The sequence below is a fragment of the Anser brachyrhynchus genome (assembly GCF_964034855.1).
Source record: "Anser brachyrhynchus genome assembly, chromosome: 36".
NCBI classification, from domain to species: domain Eukaryota; kingdom Metazoa; phylum Chordata; class Aves; order Anseriformes; family Anatidae; genus Anser; species Anser brachyrhynchus.
Window position 1 is genome coordinate 34,078 of NC_137729.1, and position 19,452 is coordinate 53,529.

General features: G+C 55.6%; 2 protein-coding genes across 19 annotated transcripts in view; one reads left to right on the top strand and one right to left on the bottom strand.

Moving 5' to 3' along the window:
• Positions 1-43: 43 nt before the first annotated feature.
• On the top strand, positions 44-9,553 carry LOC308184538 (solute carrier family 22 member 6-like). Of its 18 annotated transcripts, none has more exons than XM_080571694.1 (11): positions 44-1,247; positions 3,435-3,853; positions 3,944-4,047; positions 4,403-4,591; positions 5,228-5,396; positions 5,494-5,617; positions 6,140-6,249; positions 6,779-6,993; positions 7,432-7,540; positions 8,460-8,659; positions 9,372-9,553. In XM_080571694.1, exons 2-11 carry the CDS (start codon positions 3,687-3,689, stop codon positions 9,383-9,385), a joined length of 1,401 nt encoding a protein of 466 aa, XP_080427820.1. In that variant the 5' UTR covers positions 44-1,247; positions 3,435-3,686; the 3' UTR covers positions 9,386-9,553. The 18 variants fall into 18 exon arrangements, 10 of the variants coding, with proteins under 10 accessions (XP_080427820.1, XP_080427827.1, XP_080427819.1 ...); XM_080571701.1 differs by having other exon boundaries at positions 4,437-4,591; positions 8,456-8,659; XM_080571693.1 differs by having other exon boundaries at positions 4,437-4,591.
• Positions 9,554-10,552: 999 nt separating this feature from the next.
• Positions 10,553-19,452, bottom strand: part of DPF2 (double PHD fingers 2) — a 15,254-nt gene continuing 6,354 nt past the window's right edge. The window contains 10 exon segments of the mRNA XM_080571703.1: positions 10,553-11,717; positions 12,315-12,396; positions 13,441-13,553; positions 14,956-14,965; positions 14,967-15,029; positions 15,031-15,069; positions 15,071-15,087; positions 15,690-15,827; positions 17,733-17,774; positions 18,538-18,616. Of these exon segments, the coding sequence (XP_080427829.1) occupies positions 11,641-11,717; positions 12,315-12,396; positions 13,441-13,553; positions 14,956-14,965; positions 14,967-15,029; positions 15,031-15,069; positions 15,071-15,087; positions 15,690-15,827; positions 17,733-17,774; positions 18,538-18,616 (660 nt within the window). The 3' untranslated portion in view covers positions 10,553-11,640.

Sequence of the window (19,452 nt, forward strand, 5' to 3'; positions counted from 1 at the left end):
ACACGGGTCCCAGCTGGGTCCCGCAGCCTCAGCATCGCATCCCTGTCCCCATCCCCTCCTCCCCTCTGGCCGGAGCCTCAAGAGAGGCTGAGGAACACAGATGGGTGCAGGAAGACCCAGCTGTCCCAAGGACCGGGGTGTCCCCAAGGACTGGAGTGTCCCCAGGGATCCAGATGTCCCAAGGACCAAAGTGTCCCCATGGACCTGGGTGTCCCAAAGGTCCTGGGTGGTCCCCAGAGCTCTGGGCGTCCCCAAGGACCCAGAGGTCCCCAAGGACCCGAGTGTCCCCAAGAATCCTTCTGTCCCCAAGAACTCATGTGTTCCCAAGAACCCAGCTGTCCCCAAGGACCAGGATGGCCCCAAAATTTTGGGTGTCCCCAAAAACCCCTCTGTCCCCAAGAACCTAGCTGTCCCGAGCACAAAGGTGTCTCCAAGAACAAGGGTGTCCCCAAAAATCCAGCTGTCACCAAGAGCCCATCTGTCCCCAAGGGCCACGGTGTCCCCCAAGAACCCATCTGTCCTAAGGATCTGGGTGTCCCCAGAATCCCAGCTGTCCCCAAGGACCATGGTGTCCCCAAGAACCATGGTGTCCCCTTGCAACCAGGTGTCCCCATGACCCAGGCACTCACTTTCCCAGAACCCAAGGCACCCTCTGCTCCAGGTGCTGAGGATGTGGGCCTCCTGCCTCCCCTGTACCCTCCCTCGGACCCGTCCCCGCCAGGCCCCCCTGGCCTCCAGTCACTTCCCCACATCCCGGCCGCGCTTCGCTACCTCCCGCTGCCCTCCTGCCCCGGGGTCCAAGAGGCCCCCCCCACGGATCCGGTTCAGAGACCCCAGGACTTTGCCCCAATTGCCAGGGCAAATCAACCACCATTGATGGCAAAAATAAGCCTGGGGAGGAACTGAGGGGGTCCCTCTCTGCTGGGGCTGGGGGCTTCCTTGGTGAGGAAGAGAATGGAGAGGATGGAGGTCCCCGAGGAGACAATGGGCATCCCCAGACAGGGATCGGCACGACTGGCGCCGGCGTTTCCGCCTGATGAACGGCTCTGCTGACCCATAGCAGGATGTGGCCCCGAGGAAGTCAAACGTTAACCGGGGCCGGGGTGGCTTTAAATAGAATCGGGGACAGGGACGGGGATGTGGTCATGGGCAGCCACAGGGCCAAGGGGTCGTAGCCGCTGGCGGCCGGATCTGGGAGCAGGGTTCGGTGCTGGAAGAGGTCAGGAGGGAGTTGGAGTGACAGAGAGGTGAGTGGGTCGATAGAGATCAATATGTTGATTGGGATGGAGAGACCAATGGACTCGTTGAGAGAGATGAAAGCCCACAGGACTGATGAGTAGGGAGAGAGATACCAAGAGGCTGATCCACAGGAAGATTATAGGTCAATAGAGTGAGTGATGGAAAGATTAAGATTATAAATTGATCAATAGACAGATTACATTCAACAGATTGATCAAGAGAGATCAATAGATTGACCAATAGAGAGACAAAATAGAAATTAAGGTCAATCTATTGGTCAATAGAGAGATTATAGGCCAAGAGTTTGATCAATAGAGAGATCAATAGATTGATCAATAGCTAGATTATAGCTCAAAAGATCAACCGATAGCAATATAGAGACCAATAGAGTTGTCAATAGAATGAGACTTTATAGCCCAATGCATTGATTGATTTATTATGGGTGGGTAGATCAATCGATAGAGATCTACAGAGAAGGACAGACAGAACAATAGAAGGATTAAATCTCAATTAATTGACAAATAGATCAATTATAGATCAATAAATTGATCAATAGACTAATGGGTTGATCAATGGAAACATAAATACTGATAGACTGATCAATAAAGAGGGAGATTATGGACCAATTGATGTTTGATAAATTATAGATAATAGAAATATAAAGATCAATAGCGAGAGAAAGTGAGACTGATCAACAGGGAGTCCAACAGATTGATTAATAGAGACAAGGGGAGATCAACAGGTCGATCAATGGACCTATGCAGCCCAATAGATTGACTGATCAGCAGATAGATCAATCACTTGACAGAATAAGGGGTCGATATGAGCTATGGGCAGAGGGACAGGTGGACACAGCCGCTGGAGGGACGATGGGTGGCATGGTCCGGTGCTAAAGCCATTGATTAATCAATTGATTGATTGACAGAGGGATGAAGGAAGGCCAGGGAAAGAGAATGGGAGTGGCAGAGGGCGGGAGGGACGGACAGAGGGAGGGACGGAGGGACGGACGGAGGGACAGTGGGTGGCGGATCGAGCCAGAGACCGAGGGAACAGCAGAGAGAAGGAGGAGGGCGAAACAGCAGCCAGCTATCAATCGATCAATCAATTGGGAGCCATCATTGGAGGGCCAGAGCCACTGGTAGGACAGGTGGGTGATAAAATTGATCGATTAATTGAGTGATTGATCGATAACATGGCAGGGAGGGAGGAGGAGGAGGGAGAGCAGCAAGGAGCAGAGCCGAGAGCGAGAAATAAATAGTCAGTGATCAATAGGCTGGCAGATTAGTGGGCAGATCAATTGATCAGATTGTTAGATTGATGAATTTACAGATTGATAGATCAATAGATTGATGAATTGACAGAGTGACTGATCAACAGACACCTTGATAGATCAATAGAGCTTGAGAGATAGACAATGACACCAGTTGGTTGTGGCTGACAGATTGATACACTGATAGATTGATCAATTGATATTGATTGATCAATAGAGCAACTGATAGACTGATAGATCAATTGATAGACTGATCACCAGAGAGCCTGATAGATCACCAGACTGATCAGCTGCCAGATGGACAGGTCAACTGGTAGACCAGTAGAGAGATCGATAAGCAATAGACTGATCAATAGATGGACGGATCAATAGATGGATGGATTGGTAGATCAATGGACCAATCAGCAGATGATCCTCCCTTGGTCTCTCCCCCTGATCTTCTCAACCACCCCTCGGTCCATCCCTCTGCCTGTCCCGTGTCCCTCCATTGGGCTTTCCGTTGGGCTGTCCCTTGGCACACCTTTCTGTCCGTCCCTTGGCCCACCCTTCTGTCCACCTCTTGGCCCATTTTGGTCCTCTGCTGTCCTTCAGCCCTTTGGACCTTCATCCTCACCACCCCTCCACCTTCTCCTGGTCCTGTCTTCAACCTGTCCCTCGCCCCTTCCTCCAAACCATCTCTTGGATATTCCTTGGCCCATCCTTAGCACCATCTATGATGTGACCATCCACACCACCCACTGGTGTCCCTCCTCCATCCCTTGGTCCAGCCTTCAATCCAGCCTTCACCCCTTCCTCCAAACCACCCTTCGGATGGCCTCCTCTATCCCTCATCCTGTCCTTCACCCCTTCCTCCGTGCAACCCCTTGCCTGTTCCTCAGATGTTCTTCATCCTTCCTCCAACCCTTTCGCCTCCTCCCACCCCCAGCCGGTCCAGGGACGCCCCCCAGCTCCATCCCTCATCCCGCCATGACCTTCGTGGAGCTGCTGGCCCACCTGGGCGGGATGGGACGCTTCCAGGTGACCTACGTGGCCGCGCTGGCCCTGCCTCTGCTCATGCTGGCCAGCCACAACCTTCTGCAGAACTTCACTGCCGGCGTCCCCGAGCACCACTGCCGGCCCCGGCAAGTGGCCAACGACAGCGTTGGGGACGTCCCCCTCTTTGTCACAATCCCCTCCGATGACCACCACCACCCCCAGCGCTGCCGCCGGTATGTGGAGCCCCAGTGGCACCTCTTGGAGGCCAACGGCACGGCCAATGGCACAGCCAACGGGGCGGCCACCGAGCCGTGCCATGATGGGTGGACCTATCGTGACGGCGTCTTCGCCCACACCATCATCACCGAGGTGAGGGGCGGACGGTGGCCAATGGGGGGTGGGGGGGGGTCACAGATGTCCTTTGACCCCTTCCCTGTGTCCTTCCCCCCCCGGTGGCAGTGGGACCTGGTGTGCGAGTCCAAGAGGCTGCGGCAGGTGGCCCAGTCCATCTACATGGCCGGGATCCTCCTGGGCTCCGGCCTCTTCGGGGTCCTCTCTGACAAGTATGCGGCTGGCCTGCTGCTGCACTGGGAGGAACTGGGAGGAATTGGGAGTGGGGAGGGTGGACGGGCATGCACAGGGACAGCCTTCCTTCCTTCTGTCCCCCAGTGTCCCCCTGTTTCTCATCCCAGTATCCCGTGTCCATATTCCCTATTCCAGTCTTCCCAGTGCCCTAAGTCCCTGTCCCAGTGCTTCCAGTACCCCATGTCCCCATCCCAGTGACCCTTGTCTCCATCCCAGTGCCCCACGTCCCCATCCCAGTATCCCCAGTGCCCTTTGTCCCCATCCCAAAGCACCATAATCCCAGTGCCCAGTGTCCCATATCAGCATCCCAGCCTCCTGTACGCCCCATCCCAGTGCTCCCAGTTCCCCCAGCGCCATGTCCCAGCAGATTCGGTCGCCGGGCGCTGCTCACCTGGTGCTACCTGCAGCTGGGGGTGGCGGGGGCCAGCACTGCGGCCGCCCCCACGTTCGTCATCTACTGCCTCTGCCGCTTCCTGGGGGGCCTGGCCATGGCCGGCGTGTCCCTCAACTCCGCTTCTCTCTGTGAGCTGGGGACCCTGGTGTGGGTTGGGTCCTGCCACCCATGGGAGGGAGCCTGGTGTGGGTTGGGCCCCACCACCATTGACCCATGGGAGGGACCCTGGTATCTGGGTTTGGTCCCACCACTGTTGACCCATGGGAGAGACCTTGGTGTCCACTTCCAACCCTACTACCATTGACCCTTGGGATGGATTCTAGTGTCCAGGTTGGGTCCCACCACCACTGACCCCTGGGCAGGACCTTGGTGTTCAGTTCCAGCCCTACTACCATTGACCATTGGAAGGACCCTGGCGTCTGCATTGGGTTCCACCACCACTGACCCACGGAGGGCCCCACAAACCCAGCTCCAAGCCCATCACCCATGGGACAGACCTTGGTGTCCGCTTCCAACCCTACTACCATTGACCCTTGGGATGGATTCTGGTGTCTGGGTTGGGTCCCACCACCACTGACCAATGGGAGGGACCTTGTTGGTCGGGTTGGGTCCCACCACCATTGACCCATGGGACAGACCTTGGTGTCCGCTTCCAACCCCACCACCATTGACCCGTGGGAGGGCTCCTGGTGCCTGGGTTCGGTCCCACCACCGCTGACCAATGGGAGGGACCCGCGCGCCCAGATGCTGACAGTGACCCCCAGGCATGGAGTGGATCCCGACGGAGGCACGTGCTGTGGTGGGCACCATCAATGGCTACTGCTACACCCTGGGCCAGTTCGTGCTGGCGGGCGCAGCCTTCGGCCTCCCCCACTGGCGCTGGCTCCAGCTCGTCGTCTCCCTCCCCTTCTTCTTCTTCTTCCTCTACTCCTGGTACGGGGGCGTGGAGGGGAGGCTGGGAGGAGGTGTTGGGGCACGATGTGGGGGTCCCCGTCTCACCCCTCGCCCCCCCCCCCCCCCTCCTTCCCAGGCTGTTCGTGGAGTCAGCCCGCTGGCAGGTGATTTCGGGGCGACCCGACCTGGCCCTGAAGGGGCTCCGCAAAGTCGCCCGCGTCAACGGGAGGAAGGAGGAGGGCGATAAGCTCAGCGAGGAGGTGATGTCCCCCCCAAACCTTCCAGATCCCGTTAAATGCCTCCCAGATCCACCCAGGCTCCCCTCATTCTCCCCTAGAGCCCCCATTTCCCCTCTACCCACCCTAAACCCATTCCCAGACCCCCTCTATCCCTTCTAAATACCACTGCCTCCCCCCCACACACACTTAGATCTCCCTTAGTTGCCCCCTGATCACCTGGATCCCTCCAGATCTCTTGGATCCCCCCAGATCTCCTGGATTCCACCCAGGTCCCCTGCTTCCCTCCTAGATCTCTTCAGATTGCCTGCCTGGATTCCTCCTCCCCGATGCCTTGTGTCCCTCCTAGATCCCCCCAGATCCCTTCTAGATCTCTCTGATGCCCCTCTAGATCCTCCTGGATCCCCCCCAGCTCCTTTCTCTGCCCACTACATCTCATGAGATAGCCCAGACCTCCCCTAGACCCCTTGTATCCCCCAATACATCCCCCCTAGATCCCTTGTATCCCTCCGGATCCCTCCTGATCCCTTGATCCCTCTCCCACAGGCGCTGCGGGCGCTGGTGCGCCGGGAGCCCCCAATGCCGGGGGGGGCCCTGGCTGCCCTGGTCCGTACCCCCGGGATGAGGACGGTCTCTTGCGGCGTCTCCTTCGTCTGGTAAGTGCGGTCACCTCAGGCCCCAAAAACACCTTTTGGGATAAAAAAACATCCTTTGGGGCTCAAAAAACCACCTTTGGGGGGGGTCAAAACCCATTCTTCTGGGTTCAAAACCCAACCTTTAAGGCTCCAAAACCACTTTTGGGACTCCATGCCCACTCTTCGGTGCTCAAAACCCAATCTTTAGGGCTCAGCACCTGAACTTTGGGGCTCAAAACTCAACTTTTGGGACTCCAAACCCAACTTTTGGGGGCCTAAAACACCTTTTTGGGGACAGAAGCCACCTTTTAGACCTTAAAACCCAACTTGGGGTTTAAAACCCACCATTTTTGGAAGCCAAAAGCCACCTTTTGGCGCTCAAAACCCAATTTGACTGTCTAAACCATGTCTTTTTGTCGATATAACGCCTTTTTGGGGGAACGATACCCAACTTTTGAGGCCAAAGCCACCTTTGAAGGCCAAAGCCTGCCTTCTGGGCACTTGGACATGCTTGGTGGGTTTTGAGTTGAAACATTGGGTTTTTGGGCAGGTTCTCTACCAGCTTCGCTTACTATGGGCTGGCCATGGACCTGCAGGGCTTCGGGGTGGACATCTACCTGAGCCAGCTGGTTTTTGGGGCCGTGGACATCCCAGCCAAGCTGGCCTCCGTCCTGGCCATCAGTGGTGCTGGGCGTCGGGTGGCCCAGGGTGCCTCCTTGGGGCTCGCGGGGGTCTGCATCCTCGCCAACATCATCGTTCCGATGGGTGGGCGCCGGGACGGACGGACGGACGGACAAGGGGAGGGATGGAGAGACGGATGGAGGGCGAGGGGGTGGAGGGTGAGGGGGTGGAGGGCGAGGGGGTGGAGGGCGGTGGGATGGAGGGCGGTGGGATGGAGGGCGAGGGGAGGGAGGGTGAGGGGATGGAGGGTGAGGAGGTGGAGGGCGAGGGGAGGGAAGGGGAGGGGAGGAAAAGGGAGGGGATAAAGGGCAAGGTGGTGGAGGGTGAGGGGAGGGAGGGCGGTGGAATGGAGAGATGGAAGATGGAGGAAGAATGGTTAGAGGGGTGGAGAGGAAAGTTGGAGGGACAGAGGCTGGAGAGAGAGATGGAGGCCAGGGACTGAAGGGGCTGGAGATAGAGGTGGGAAGCCCCAGCTGGGGGCCTGGGGGCGGTGACCCCCCCCCCCCCCGTGGCTGTCCCCAGAGCTGCAGACGCTGCGCATGGCCTTTGCGGTGGTTGGCAAGGGCGCCTTGGCCGCCTCCTTCAACTGCGCCTACATCTTCTCTGGGGAGCTCTTCCCGACCGTCATCAGGTGGGCAGCAGCCCCCCGCGGGGCTGCCTCAGCACCCAGCTGCTAAGACCCCCACCCACCCACCCACCCCACCCATCCCTGCGTCCATCTGTCCGTCCTGCGTCCCAGCGCAGCCATCCATCGGTCAACGAATCCATCCGAACTTCTCTCTGTCCACCATCAAACCCTCCGTCTGTCCATCCGTCTGTCCATCCAACCACCTCTCCATCCACCCCTCAACACATCCATCCACCCATCCAACCAGCATCAAACCCTCTGTCCATCCGTCTGTCCATCCAACAACCTCTCCACCCATGTGTCTGTCCGTCCAACAACCTCTCCACCCATCCCTCAACCCATTCATCCACCCGTCTGTCCATCCAACCACCTCTCCATCCATCCATCCATCCATCCATCCATCCATCCATCCATCCATCCATCCATCCATCCATCCATCCATCTATCCACCCGACCATCCAACCACCTCTCAACCCGTCCATCTGTCCGTCCAACCACCATCAAACCCTCCATCCGTCCGCCCATCCGTCCACCCAACCACCTCTCCACCCATCTGTCCATCCATCTGTCCGTCCAACCACCTCTCCACCATCCCTCCACCCATCCGTCTATCCGTCATCAAACCCTCCGTCCGTCCATCCGTCTGTCCATCCAAGCACCTCTCCACTCATCCTTCAACCCATCCAGCTGTCCGTCCATCCATCCAACCATCATCGAGCCCTTCATCTATCCATCCAACCGTCCCCCAACCACCTCTCCATCCGTCTGTCCATCCAACCACCTCTCCGCCCATCCCTCAACCCATCCATCCGTCTGTCCGTTCCTCAACCCGTCCGTCCACCCACCACCAAACCCTCCGTCCGTCCATCCGTCCGTCCGTCCGTCCGCCCGCCCACCCTCTCCCTCCTCCCGGCACAGGCAGACGGGGATGGGCCTGGGGGGCACCATGGCCCGCGTGGGGGGCATGGTGGCCCCCCTGGTGCGCATGGCGGCCGACGTCACCCCGGTGCTGCCCCTCGTCATCTACGGGGCCGCCCCCGTCGTCTCGGCCATCGCCACCTGCTTCCTGCCCGAGACCCGCAACATGCCCCTGCCCGAGACCATCGAGGACGTCGAGAGACGGTGAGGGGCCCCTCTGAGTCCCCATCCCCCCTTGGGGTCCCTTCGGGGTCCCTGTCCCCCCTGGGGTCCCCCCCGGGGTCCCCATCCCCGTCCCCCTCCCCAGTTTGTCCCCGGTTCCTTCGCGGTAGATGGGAAGGGGGGAAACGGGTGTTTTGCGGTGAGATTGCCTTCTTGGGAGGTTTTGGGGTGAGAAGGGCTGGATTTGGGGTGGGAAGAGTGGAAAGTTTTGGGGTGAGGACTGAAGGGTTTGGGGGTGGGAAATGTGGAAGGTTTTGGGGTGAGAAGGGCTGGATTTGGGGAGGGAAAAGAGGAAGGTTTTGGGGTGAAGATTGAAGGGTTTGGGGGAGAGAAGGGTGGAAGGTTTTGGGGTGAGGACTGAAGACTTTGGGGGTGGAAAAGGTGAAAGGTTTTAGGGTGAAGATTGAAGGTATTGGGGGTAGGACGAAGATTTTGGGGTGGGAAACACTAAGGTTTTTGGGCTGAGATCAGGTGGTTTTAGGGTGGGAAGGAGAGCAAGTTTTGGGGTGAGAATGGAAGGTCTTGGGGTGGGAAGGTTTTGGGTTGAGGACCAAAGATTTGGGGGTTGGAAGGACTGAAGCTTTTAGGGCCAGGACTGAAGGTTTTGGGGTGGGGAGGATTGGGGAGGATTTTGGGGCGAAAACTGAGGGTTTTGGGGATTCACTCCTGACCCCCCTGTCCCCCCACCCCACAGCGGGGGCCACCTGAAGGACGAGGACGTCACCATCCCCCTGGGCGCCACCGTGACCAAGGACGGCGCCTGAGGGACGAGGACGGGCACCGGGGAGGGGGCACAGGACCCCCCCCGCGGCCCCACGGCCCCCCCTTTACCCAAATCCTATTTATTTCACCCCAATAAAGCCACACCGATGGTCACCGAGCGCCGGCCTTTGCCCCAATTCGGGCGATTTCAGCCGCGGCCCCCCCTTAATCCCCCTCCCCGCTGGGGGATTAAGGCTCCTGTCGGGGCTGGCGGGCGGAAAAAAAAACCACCTAAACACAGCGGTTTGGCCCCCAAAAAAAGAAAGCAGCACAACCTCAGTAGCAGCCCTCAGAGAAGCCACATCAACGCACCTAAATTGGGCATTTTGCACCCGAAAACCAGGGCAGCACAACCCGTCTACCATCCCTCAGAGAAGCCAAGCAGCAGAATTGGGTTTATCCGCCCCAAAAATAGGGGCAGCACAACCCCAAAGTCAGACCTCAGAAAAGCCACACGCAGGCACCTAAATGGGATTTATTCACCCCAAAAATTAGGGCAACACAACCCCAGTATCAGCCCTCAGAAAATCCACATCCAAGCACCTAAATAGGACTTTTTCACCCCAAACCCACCCCGTGGACCTTCAATCCCTCCCACCACAGCCCCCCCACCCCACCAGGGCCCTGAAATCCCCCATTTTTGCCCCAAAACACCCACAATTCCACGTGTGTTTTTTTTTCCATTTTTATTACGAAAACGAGCAGTTTTGGTGTCATTTTTTTTATCCGGATAAGACACAACCGTGAAGCTTTGCCGAAGGGGAAAAAACGGGGTAAAACCCACCCGTTTTGGGACATTTCATCATCCCGCCCCCCACCGGGGCGCGAAACAGGGGAAAACCGCCCATTTTGAACCGAAAAGCCGCCTTTTCCACCTGAATCGGGCACAAAAAGGGGGGAAAGGGGAGAAAACACCGGGCTGGAGCCGCCTCCCCACCAGATTTGTGCATTTTTGGGTTAAGTGTTATTTTTCATGATTTGGGGCTATTTTGGGGCTATTTGGGGTCAATTTTGGGCTGTTTTGGGTCAATCTGGGGCCATTCTGGGTCAACTTAGGGCTGTTTTGGGCTAATTTGGAGCTGTTTTTGGTCAATCTGAGGCTGTTTTGGGCCAATCTGGGGCCATTTTGGGTCAATTTGGGGCCGTTTTGGGTCTTCCCCCCCCACCCCCGCCAGCTTCTTCTCCGTTGGGGGGGTTCCGGCCGGTGAAAATGGGGGTGTGGGGGGTGGGAGGGGGGGGGTCGGAGGTAGGTTTTAAAGTTGATTTTTAGAAAAAACAGGCACATTCAGTCCACGGGACCCTGGGGGGGGGGCCGGGGGCAAGCAGGGGGGGTCCCCAGCCCACCCCAAAAAAGCACGGTGGCTCCTTCCCGGGGGGGGGAGCACACCCCCTCCTCCCTGCCGCGTTTTGAGGGGAAAAGTGGCGGTTTTAGGACAAAAGCAGCTTCCCCCACCCCCCACCCCAAAACCAAACCCTGTGCAACCGGGACGGGTCGAGGGATCCGCAGGGGCTGGAAAACCCCAAAACGGAGGGGTTTTGCCCCATTTTGAGCCAGCCGGAGGAGGAGCATGGGGAAAACCCCAAAACGTTGGGATTTTGCCCCAATTTTGCGCTGGCCGGAGGAGGATGGCGGGGTGTAAGGCCTCATCTAGGCAGGGGCCGGGAGGAGAGAAAAAAAAACAGGAGAAAAACGGGGGGAAAAAATGAAATAAAAATAAAACCAGAAAAAAAAAACTAAAACCTCACCCCATCAAAATTGAAAAATTAAGGAAAACAACCCAAAAACACAACCCCCAGCTGGCGCGGGGCCCCGAATTTGCCAAGAAAAGGGAAAAGCGGCGTTTTGTTCTTTTTTTGGCACGCCACTCTGAGGCGCTGGAGCGGGGAGGATTCGGGCACGTTTTGGGTGAAAAAGCCCAGAAACAGTGACGGGAAGGGGCAGCCCGCACGTGCCGGGCCTGATCTGGGGGGAAATTACCCCAAAAATCCCTCCTGGGGGTCAGGGAGGCGGTGGTGGCTGTCCCGGCGCTGCACGACGGAGGAACCCAACGCGCGGGCAGCACGATGAAAGGGAGAAAAGCCACCCCCAAAAGTGATAAAAAACAAAAACAAAACCAAAAAAACAACCCAAAATGGGGGAAAAAATGTAAAATAAAAGAGGGAAAAAAAAAAAAAGGGAAAAAAAGGGAAAAGCGAGGGCATCAGGAGTTGTTCTGGTTCTGGTAGATGGAGGCTTTCTCCTTCAGCAGGTCCAGACACAGGTGGCAGCTCCAGCTCCCTGGGGGCAGAAATCGGGGGGGGGTCACGGGGGGCTCCCCCCGCACCCCTCGTTAGGGGCCCGCGCTTCGTTAGGGGCCCGCGCTTCGTTAGGGGCTGTTTTGGGGTGAAAAAGGGCGGGTTTGGGGTCTCCGCGCATCTCGGCGGCGGTGAGGGGTTCTTGCTGGCAGAGCCCCGTGACCTTCCTCCTCCTCCTCCTCCTCGTTAACCTTCGAGCGAAGGAGGCTGATAATTAACCGGTTGATAATTAACCGGCCGATAATTAACCCTCTGCCATCGAGGTTTTGGGGTTTTGGTTGTAAATACTTTTTTTTTTTTTTTTTTTTGCTTCGACGCCGTGAGTCAGCACAAAGCGTGAGGGAGAGGAGGACGAAGGAGCCTTGGGTGATAATTTTGGGGCAAAAAAAACGCTTTTTTGGGGTCTCTGCTGGAGCAGAGGAGCCTCAGGGCAATGCCGGCTTGCGCAATCCAAGAATTTTTAACCAAATCGCAAGAATCTCCCCCCAAAAAAGCAGGAAGGATTGGGTCTGCGCAGCTCTCGCTGTTTTGTACCGAATTTGAGGTGTTTTGACCCATTTCTGGGGGGCGCAGCACTCACCCTCGGGGGGCTCCGACATGGGGGGCGTGAGGCAGTACATGTGGTAGCCGCGGTCGCAGTCGTCGCAGAAGAGGAGCTGGTCCTGGGCCGATTTGGGGGGAAATTGGGAAAAAGGGAGAAATTGGGAAAAAGGAAGAAATTGGGGAAAAAGGGGAGGAATTGGGGGAATTAAAGTGAAAGGATCCCATAGGTCCCTCTGATGTTTCCCCCCAAAAAAGCACCGTTTCCTTCCCAAAATTGTCGTTCCCCCCCCAAACCACCATTTCCCCCTAAAAAGCACCATTTCCCCCCCAAAAAAGGTGCCATTTGGCTTCCCAAAAGCACCATTTCTCCCACAAAAGCACCATTTCCCCCCCCAAAAACATTTCTCCTTCCAAAAACACCATTTCCCCTGAAAAAGGCATCATTTTCCCCCCAAAAAACCCACCATTTCCCCCCCCCAAAGCCCCATTTCCCCCCACAAAAAGCCCCATTTCCCCCCAAAAGGGCACCATTTCCCCCCCCCAAAAAGGTGCCATTTGGACTCCAAAAGCACTGTTTCCCCCCAAAAAAGCACCATTTCCCCCCAAAAGGGCACCATTTTCCCCCAAAAGGGCCATCTGCCCCCCCCAAAAAGCCCCATTCCCCCCAAAATAGCCCAATTTCTCCCCCCAAAAAAAGTGTAATTTCCCCCAAAGAAGGCACCATTTCCCCCCCCCAAAGCCCCATTCTCCCCAAAAAGGCACCATTTCCCTCCCCAAAACCCACCTTTCTCCCCCCAAAACCCCCCATTCCCCCCCCAAACCCCCTATTCCCCCCCAACACCCCAATTTTGCCCCCCAAACCCCCATTCCCCCCCCAACACCCCAATTTCACCCCCCCAAACCCCCCATCCCCCCCAGACACCCCCAATTTTGCCCCCCCAAACACCCCCATTTCCCCTCCAAAACCCCCCATCCCCCCCCAACACCCCAATTTCACCCCCCAAAACCCCCCATCCCCACACCCACCCCCCAACTTCGCCCCCCAAACCCCCATTTCCCCCCCCCCAACCCCCCCCCGTGCTGCCTCCCGAGGCCCCCCAAGCCCCCCAGCACGGGGCAGGGGGGCAGAAGCCCCCCCGGCACGCCCCCCCCGGGGGGCTCACGTCGTTCTCGGAGGTGCCGCAGATGTTGCAGCACTTGCACTCGATGCACTGCCAGCGGTACGTCTTGACGGCTGCCATCATCACCGGAGTGAACTGCAGGCACGAGGGGTGCCCTAAAAAAGTGGTGGGGGGGGAAATCAGCCAAAAGTGGGGGCGGTAAAAAGCACCCCCGGCCCGGCTCTGACCCCAAATCATCGCGTTTTTAAAGAAAAAATGAGTGAAGAAAGAGCGGAGAGGGGAAAGGGTGGGAAAAAAAAGGGGCTGGAGGAGGGCTGGTGGTGATCACGGACATGAAACCCTACAAAAAAGACCCTTTAGAAGCAAATAATGGTGCTGGAAAGGGTCTGGTGATGGCCATGGACACGAAACCCTACAAAACCAGACACGTTAAAAGCAAATAATGGTGCTGGAAAGGGTCTGGTGGTGCTCATGGACATGAAACCCTACAAAAAAAGATCCTTTAAAAACAAACAATGGTGCTGGGAAAGGTCTGGGGATGCTCATGAACAAGAAACCCTACAAAAAAGACACTAACAGCAAGTAATGGGGCTGGAAAGGGTCTAGTGATGGCCATGGGCATGAAATCGTACAAGAGACACACTTCAAAAGTGAATAAAGGCGCTGGAAAAGGTCTGGGGATGCTCATGGGCATGAAACCCTACAAGAAAGACACTTTAAAAGCAAATAATGGGGCTGGGAAAGGGTCTTGTGACGGCCAAGGACACGAATCCCGACGGAGAGGATCCCTCTACACAGGCATAACCATGTAGGAAAAGGTCTGGGGATGCTCATGGACATTAAACCCCACAAAAAAAGGCACTTTAAAACCAAATAATGGGACTGGAAAAGGTCTTGTGATGGCCATGGCCATGAAACCCTACAAAAAAGACACTTTAGAAGCAAATAATGGGGCTGGAAAAGGTCTGGGGATGTTCATGGCCATGAAAGCCTACAAAGAAGACCCTTTAGGAGCAAAAAATGGGCCTGGGAAGGGTCTGGTGATGTCCATGGTCATGAAACCCTACAAAAAAAGACCCCTTAGAAGTGATTAATGGGGCTGGGAAGCGTCTGGTGGTGCCCATGGCCATGAAACCCCTACAAAGACGACCCTTTAGGAGCGAGTAATGGGACTGGGAAGGGTCTGGGGATGGCCACGGCCACGAAACCCTACAAAAAAGACACTTTACAAGTGAATAATGGGGCTGCGAAAGATCTGGTGATGTCCATGGCCATGAAACCCTACAGAAAAAGACCCCTTAGAAGTGATTAATGGGGCTGGGAAGGGTCTTGGTATGGTCACTGACATGAAACCCTACAAGAAAGACACCATAAAATCAAATAATGGGGCTGGAAGGGTCTGGTGGTGCCTGTGGCCATGAAACCCTACAAAGAAGACCCTTTAGAAGCAAATAATGGGGCTGGAAAAGGTCTGGGGATGGCCACGGCCACGAAACCCTACAAAGACCCTTTAGGAGCGAGTAACGGGGCTGGGGAGGGTCAGGGCACGCGGCTCACCCGAGCGGCCCGCAGTCGGAGCAGGACACGAGCTCCTCGGGCTGCCCCGTCTTCTTGTTGATTTTGGAGTCCCCCCAGGCAGAAGTCGCAGTAGTTGTTGGGCAGCGCCAGGCCCGTCGGGGCCCTTCTTGGCTGTTTGGGGGGGGAAAAATTAATAAACAAGGGGTTAATCGCCCCAAAAACAGGAAAAAGGGGGGTAAAAACGCGGAAACGTAGGGGGAAAAACGGGGAAAAGGCGGGGGGAGAATGGGGGAAAAGGGAAGGAAAGGGGTGAAAAAAGGAAGGAAAAGAGATGAAAGACGGGGAAAAGGGGGGTGAGAAATGGAGAAAAGGGGAAAAATGGGGGAGGGAGGGTGGAAATGGGGGAAAAAGGTGAAAAATGGGGGAAAAGGGGTAAAAAATGGGGGAAAGGTGGTAAAAAATAGGGGAAAAGGGAGTGAAAGAAATAAGGAAAAAGAGTGAAAATGGGGGGAAAAGGGTGAAAAATGGGGGGAAAGGGTGGAAAATGGGGGGGAAAGGGGGTGGAAAATGGGGGGGAAAGGGGGCGGAAAATGGAGGGGAAAGGGGGCAGAAAATGGGGGGGAAAGGGGGCGGAAAACAGTCCAGAGCATCCCGCTGCGGCAACCCGAGCCTGGGGGAGATGCCCCAAGGGATCGGGGGGCCGGCACGCGTCTTGCCGCTCGGCAGCGTGTTTTTCGGGGAGGTTTTGCCCCAAACTTGCCCGTTTCCCTTACATTTTTGCTCCTCCGAGCGCTGCGAGACGGGCGTGGGGGGCTGCGAGTCGTCCTTGTCGTCCCCCTCCTCCTCGGCCAGGTGGGAGTGAGCGTAGTGGTAGCTCAGCCCCGGGCGGTTCTTGTAGCGCTTCCCGCAGACTGCGGGACACAAACGGGACATTTTTAACCCCCCCCCACCGCCGAAAACCCCAAAACCCTCGGGCTTCGAGCACGGGGAACCCCCCCCCTTCGGGGAAATTTCTAACGGGGGAAAATCGCTGGTTTTTAGGGACGGAGGGAAATCTTTCTCGGGACGGAGGAAGCGCAGCGCCACGGGCGCAGCTGGCACCTGCGGCGCGGTTTTGGGGTCGCCCCCTCCTCGGGGTACCCCCGAAATTTTCCCAATGCTGCCCATTTTCAGCCCCATTTGCCCATTTTCTACCCCATTTACCTGTTTTCTTCCCCGTTTGCTTGTTTTCTACCCCACTTTCTGCCATGTGCCCGTTTTCTGCCCCATTTTTCCCCCCTTTGCCCCGTTTTCTGCCCCGTTTCCCCATTTTCCACCCCATTTTCTGCCCCTTTTTCCCATTTCCTGACCCATTCCCCGATTTTCCATCCCATTTTCCCATTTTCTGCCCCGTTTTCCTCATTTTCTGCTGTGTTCCCATTTTCTTCCCTGTTTCCCTATTTTCTGCCCCGCTTCCTCATTTTCCACCCCATTTTCTGCCCTGTTTCCCCATCTCCTGCCCCATCTTCCTATTTTCTGTCCCGTTTTCCCATTTTCCACCCCATTTTCCACCCTTGTCCAGAAGTCGCAGGGGGCGATCCCCAAACACCCCCCCCCACCCCCGGGTCCCCACATTTTCCGTGCATTTTTCCACATTTTTTTTCCCCACCGAGTGGGGGACAAAATCTCCTCCCCCCGGGGAGGGTTTTAAATCCCAATTTTTTCCATTTTCCCCCCTTTTTCAATAAAAGCAGGCATCGAAAACACCACAGCAAGCGATTACGACCCTTTTTTGTTGGGTTTTCACCCAAACGAGTGCTCTAGAACCCCCCAGGGAGGGTTATAAATCCCAACTTTTCCCATTTTTCCCCAGTTTTTGCCCAAATAAGCGCTCTCAAACCCCCCGGGGAGGGTTTTTAATCCATTTTTTTTCCCCATTTCCCCCCTTTTTCAATAAAAGCAGGCATCAAAAACACCAATCTTGTTCACCCCCCCCCCCAGTCGGCGAGGAAGAGGAGTCGCCGCGAAGCCGCCCCCGTTTTCGCTGCTTTTTTAAGCAGGAAAAGTTTATTTTTGCCCCTTTTTTTTTCTCTCCGCAGCGATGTGCTTTGGCGTCTCTTGAAAGAGGCGGCGTGTTTTCCCAGCCCCGCCGCGGCGGGGGGGGATTAAATTTTTGTTTTTCCACCCAAAAGCACCCGCTGCAGAGGGGTCAGGGGGCTCGGAGGCGAGCTTTTGAAGTCTTTTTGCCTCTCCCCCTCCCTTTTTTCCCCCGGCGAAGAAATTAAATAATTAAAATTATTATCAAAGGAACCAAAAACGAAGGTTTCGGGGGGAGAGAGGCAGGAGGGAATGAAATAAATGGTGAAAATAATCCGAAAAGGAACCAAAACCGACGTTTTGGGGAGGAGAGAGGAAGGAGGAAATAAGATAAATAGGGAAAATAATCAGAAAAGAAACCAAAAACGAAGGTTTTGGGGAGGAGAGAGGCAGGAGGGAATAAGTAGTGAAAATAATCATAGGAGGGAATCAAATAAACGGTGAAAATAATAAGAAAAGGAACCAAACACGGACGTTTTGGGGAGGAGAAAGGCAGGAGAGAATGAAATAAACAGGGAGAATAACCAGAAAAGGAACCAAAAAATGAAAGTTTTGGGGAGGAGAGAGGCAGGAGGCAATAAGTAGTGAAAACAATCATAGGAGGGAATCAAATAAACGGTGAAATAATCAGAAAAGGAACCAAACACGGAGGTTTTGGGGAGGAGAGAGGCAGGAGGGAATCAGATAAACGGTGAAAATAACCAGGAACTCTAAAATAAAGCAGACAGAGAGCGGACTACCTCGGTCGGGAGGTTTCAGGGAATGCTTTTGTTTGTAACTATCTGAAACACAGAAAGAGAGAGGTGAGAAACGCACGCACGCACCCGTGCCAAGCGACAGAGGGGACTCGGGGGGGGGGGCAGGCGAAAAAACGAGGGGAAAAAGGGGAGAAAAGGGGGTTTCGGGGGCGGAAGAAGCCAGCGGCAGCTTGTGCAGGACAGGAGGAAGAAGAGAGAAAGGGAAAGCCGAATTTCAGGCTGGTCCGGGGAAGCTTTGTCCTTTTCTGGGGAACTTCTGTCCCTTTTTTGGGACCTTGCATCCTTTTTGGAGACCCAAGGTCCTTTTTTCAGGACCTTTTTATCCTTTTTTCAGGACACTTTGTCATTTTTTGGGGACCTTTTGTCCTTTTTTCGGGACCTTTTGTCCTTTTGTGGGGATCCTTCACCCTTTCTTGGGGACCTTTTGTCCCTTTTTGGGGGCCCTTCGTCCCTTTTTGGGGGCCCTGCCTCCTTTTCAGGGGACCTTTCGCCATTTTTTGGGGACCCTTTGCCTTTTCAGGGGACCTTTCGTCCTTTTCAGGGGACCCTCTGTCCTCTTTTGTGGACCTTTCGCCCTTTTTCAGGGACCTTTCGCCCTTTTTCAGGGACCCTGCGTCCTTTTTTGGGGACCTTTCGCCCTGCCCCCTGCATCCTACAGGGGTTCACAAGCACCCTCCTCCCTCCCCAGGTGCCTAAAATCTCCCTTTTTTAACAAAAAATAAAAGCAACAAGTGTTCAAGCCACGCTTTATCCCCAGATCAAGCCACCCCGGGGCTGGGGTACTCACTGTCGCAAGCGTAGGGTTTGTCCCGGTCTTCCAAAATTGCCGCGTCCAGCTTCTTGCGAGCCCCTCCGACGCCTTTGCCCTTTTATTTTTTATTTTTTTTGGGGGGGGGAAAGGCAAAAAAAAAAAAAAAAAGAGTGAAATCACGGCCCGGAGGCTCGCCGCCGCCGCTTAGTGGGGACGGAGCGAAACAGCTGCGGGATCGCTTTGGGTCCCGGGCTCTTTCCCCTTTCGGGTGGGAAGACCCCGAGAGCTCCCCTCGTTAAAAATTAGGGTAATTTTTTTTTTGGGGGGGGGGGGGGGGGGGGGGGGGGGAGGGGGGTAATTCAGGCTCAATTAGTGGCTTAACGACAGATTCAGGCACCAGCAAAGTGCCAAAACTGTTGGGATTTGGAGGAAAAATAGCGCTGCGGGTCCTCCAACAGGTGCCAGGACGGGGTTAGGCACCAGCAAAGAGCCCAAAATTTGGGGATTTGGAGGAAAAACAGCGCCGGGGTCATCCAAAAGACGCCACGATGGGGTTAGGCACCACCGAAGTGCCAAAATTGTTGGGATTTTGAAGAAAAACAGAGCCAGCGGTCATCCAAAAGACACCACGATGGGGTTAGGCACCAGTAAAGTGCCAAAATTGTTGGGATTTGGAGGAAAAATAGCACTGGGGGACCTCTGACAGATGCCGGGATGGGGTTAGGCACCAGCAAAGCGCCAAAATGTTGGGATTTGGCAGAAAAACAGCGCCGGGGTCATCCAAAAGACACCACGATGGGGTTAGGCACCACCGAAGTGCCAAAATTGTTGGGATTTGAAGAAAAACAGAGCCAGGGGTCATCCAAAAGACACCACGATGGGGTTAGGCACCAGTAAAGTGCCAAAAAATGTTGGGATTTGGAGGAAAAATAGCACTGGGGGACCTCTGAC

Coding starts and splice junctions, on each gene's coding strand:
- LOC308184538 (XM_080571692.1), top strand. CDS start 2,882: ATGGATGGATTGGTAGATCAATGGACCAATCAGCAGATGATCCTCCCT. Junction 3,854..3,943: donor CCCACACCATCATCACCGAG/GTGAGGGGCGGA, acceptor CCCCGGTGGCAG/TGGGACCTGGTGTGCGAGTC. Junction 4,048..4,436: donor TTCGGGGTCCTCTCTGACAA/GTATGCGGCTGG, acceptor ATGTCCCAGCAG/ATTCGGTCGCCGGGCGCTGC.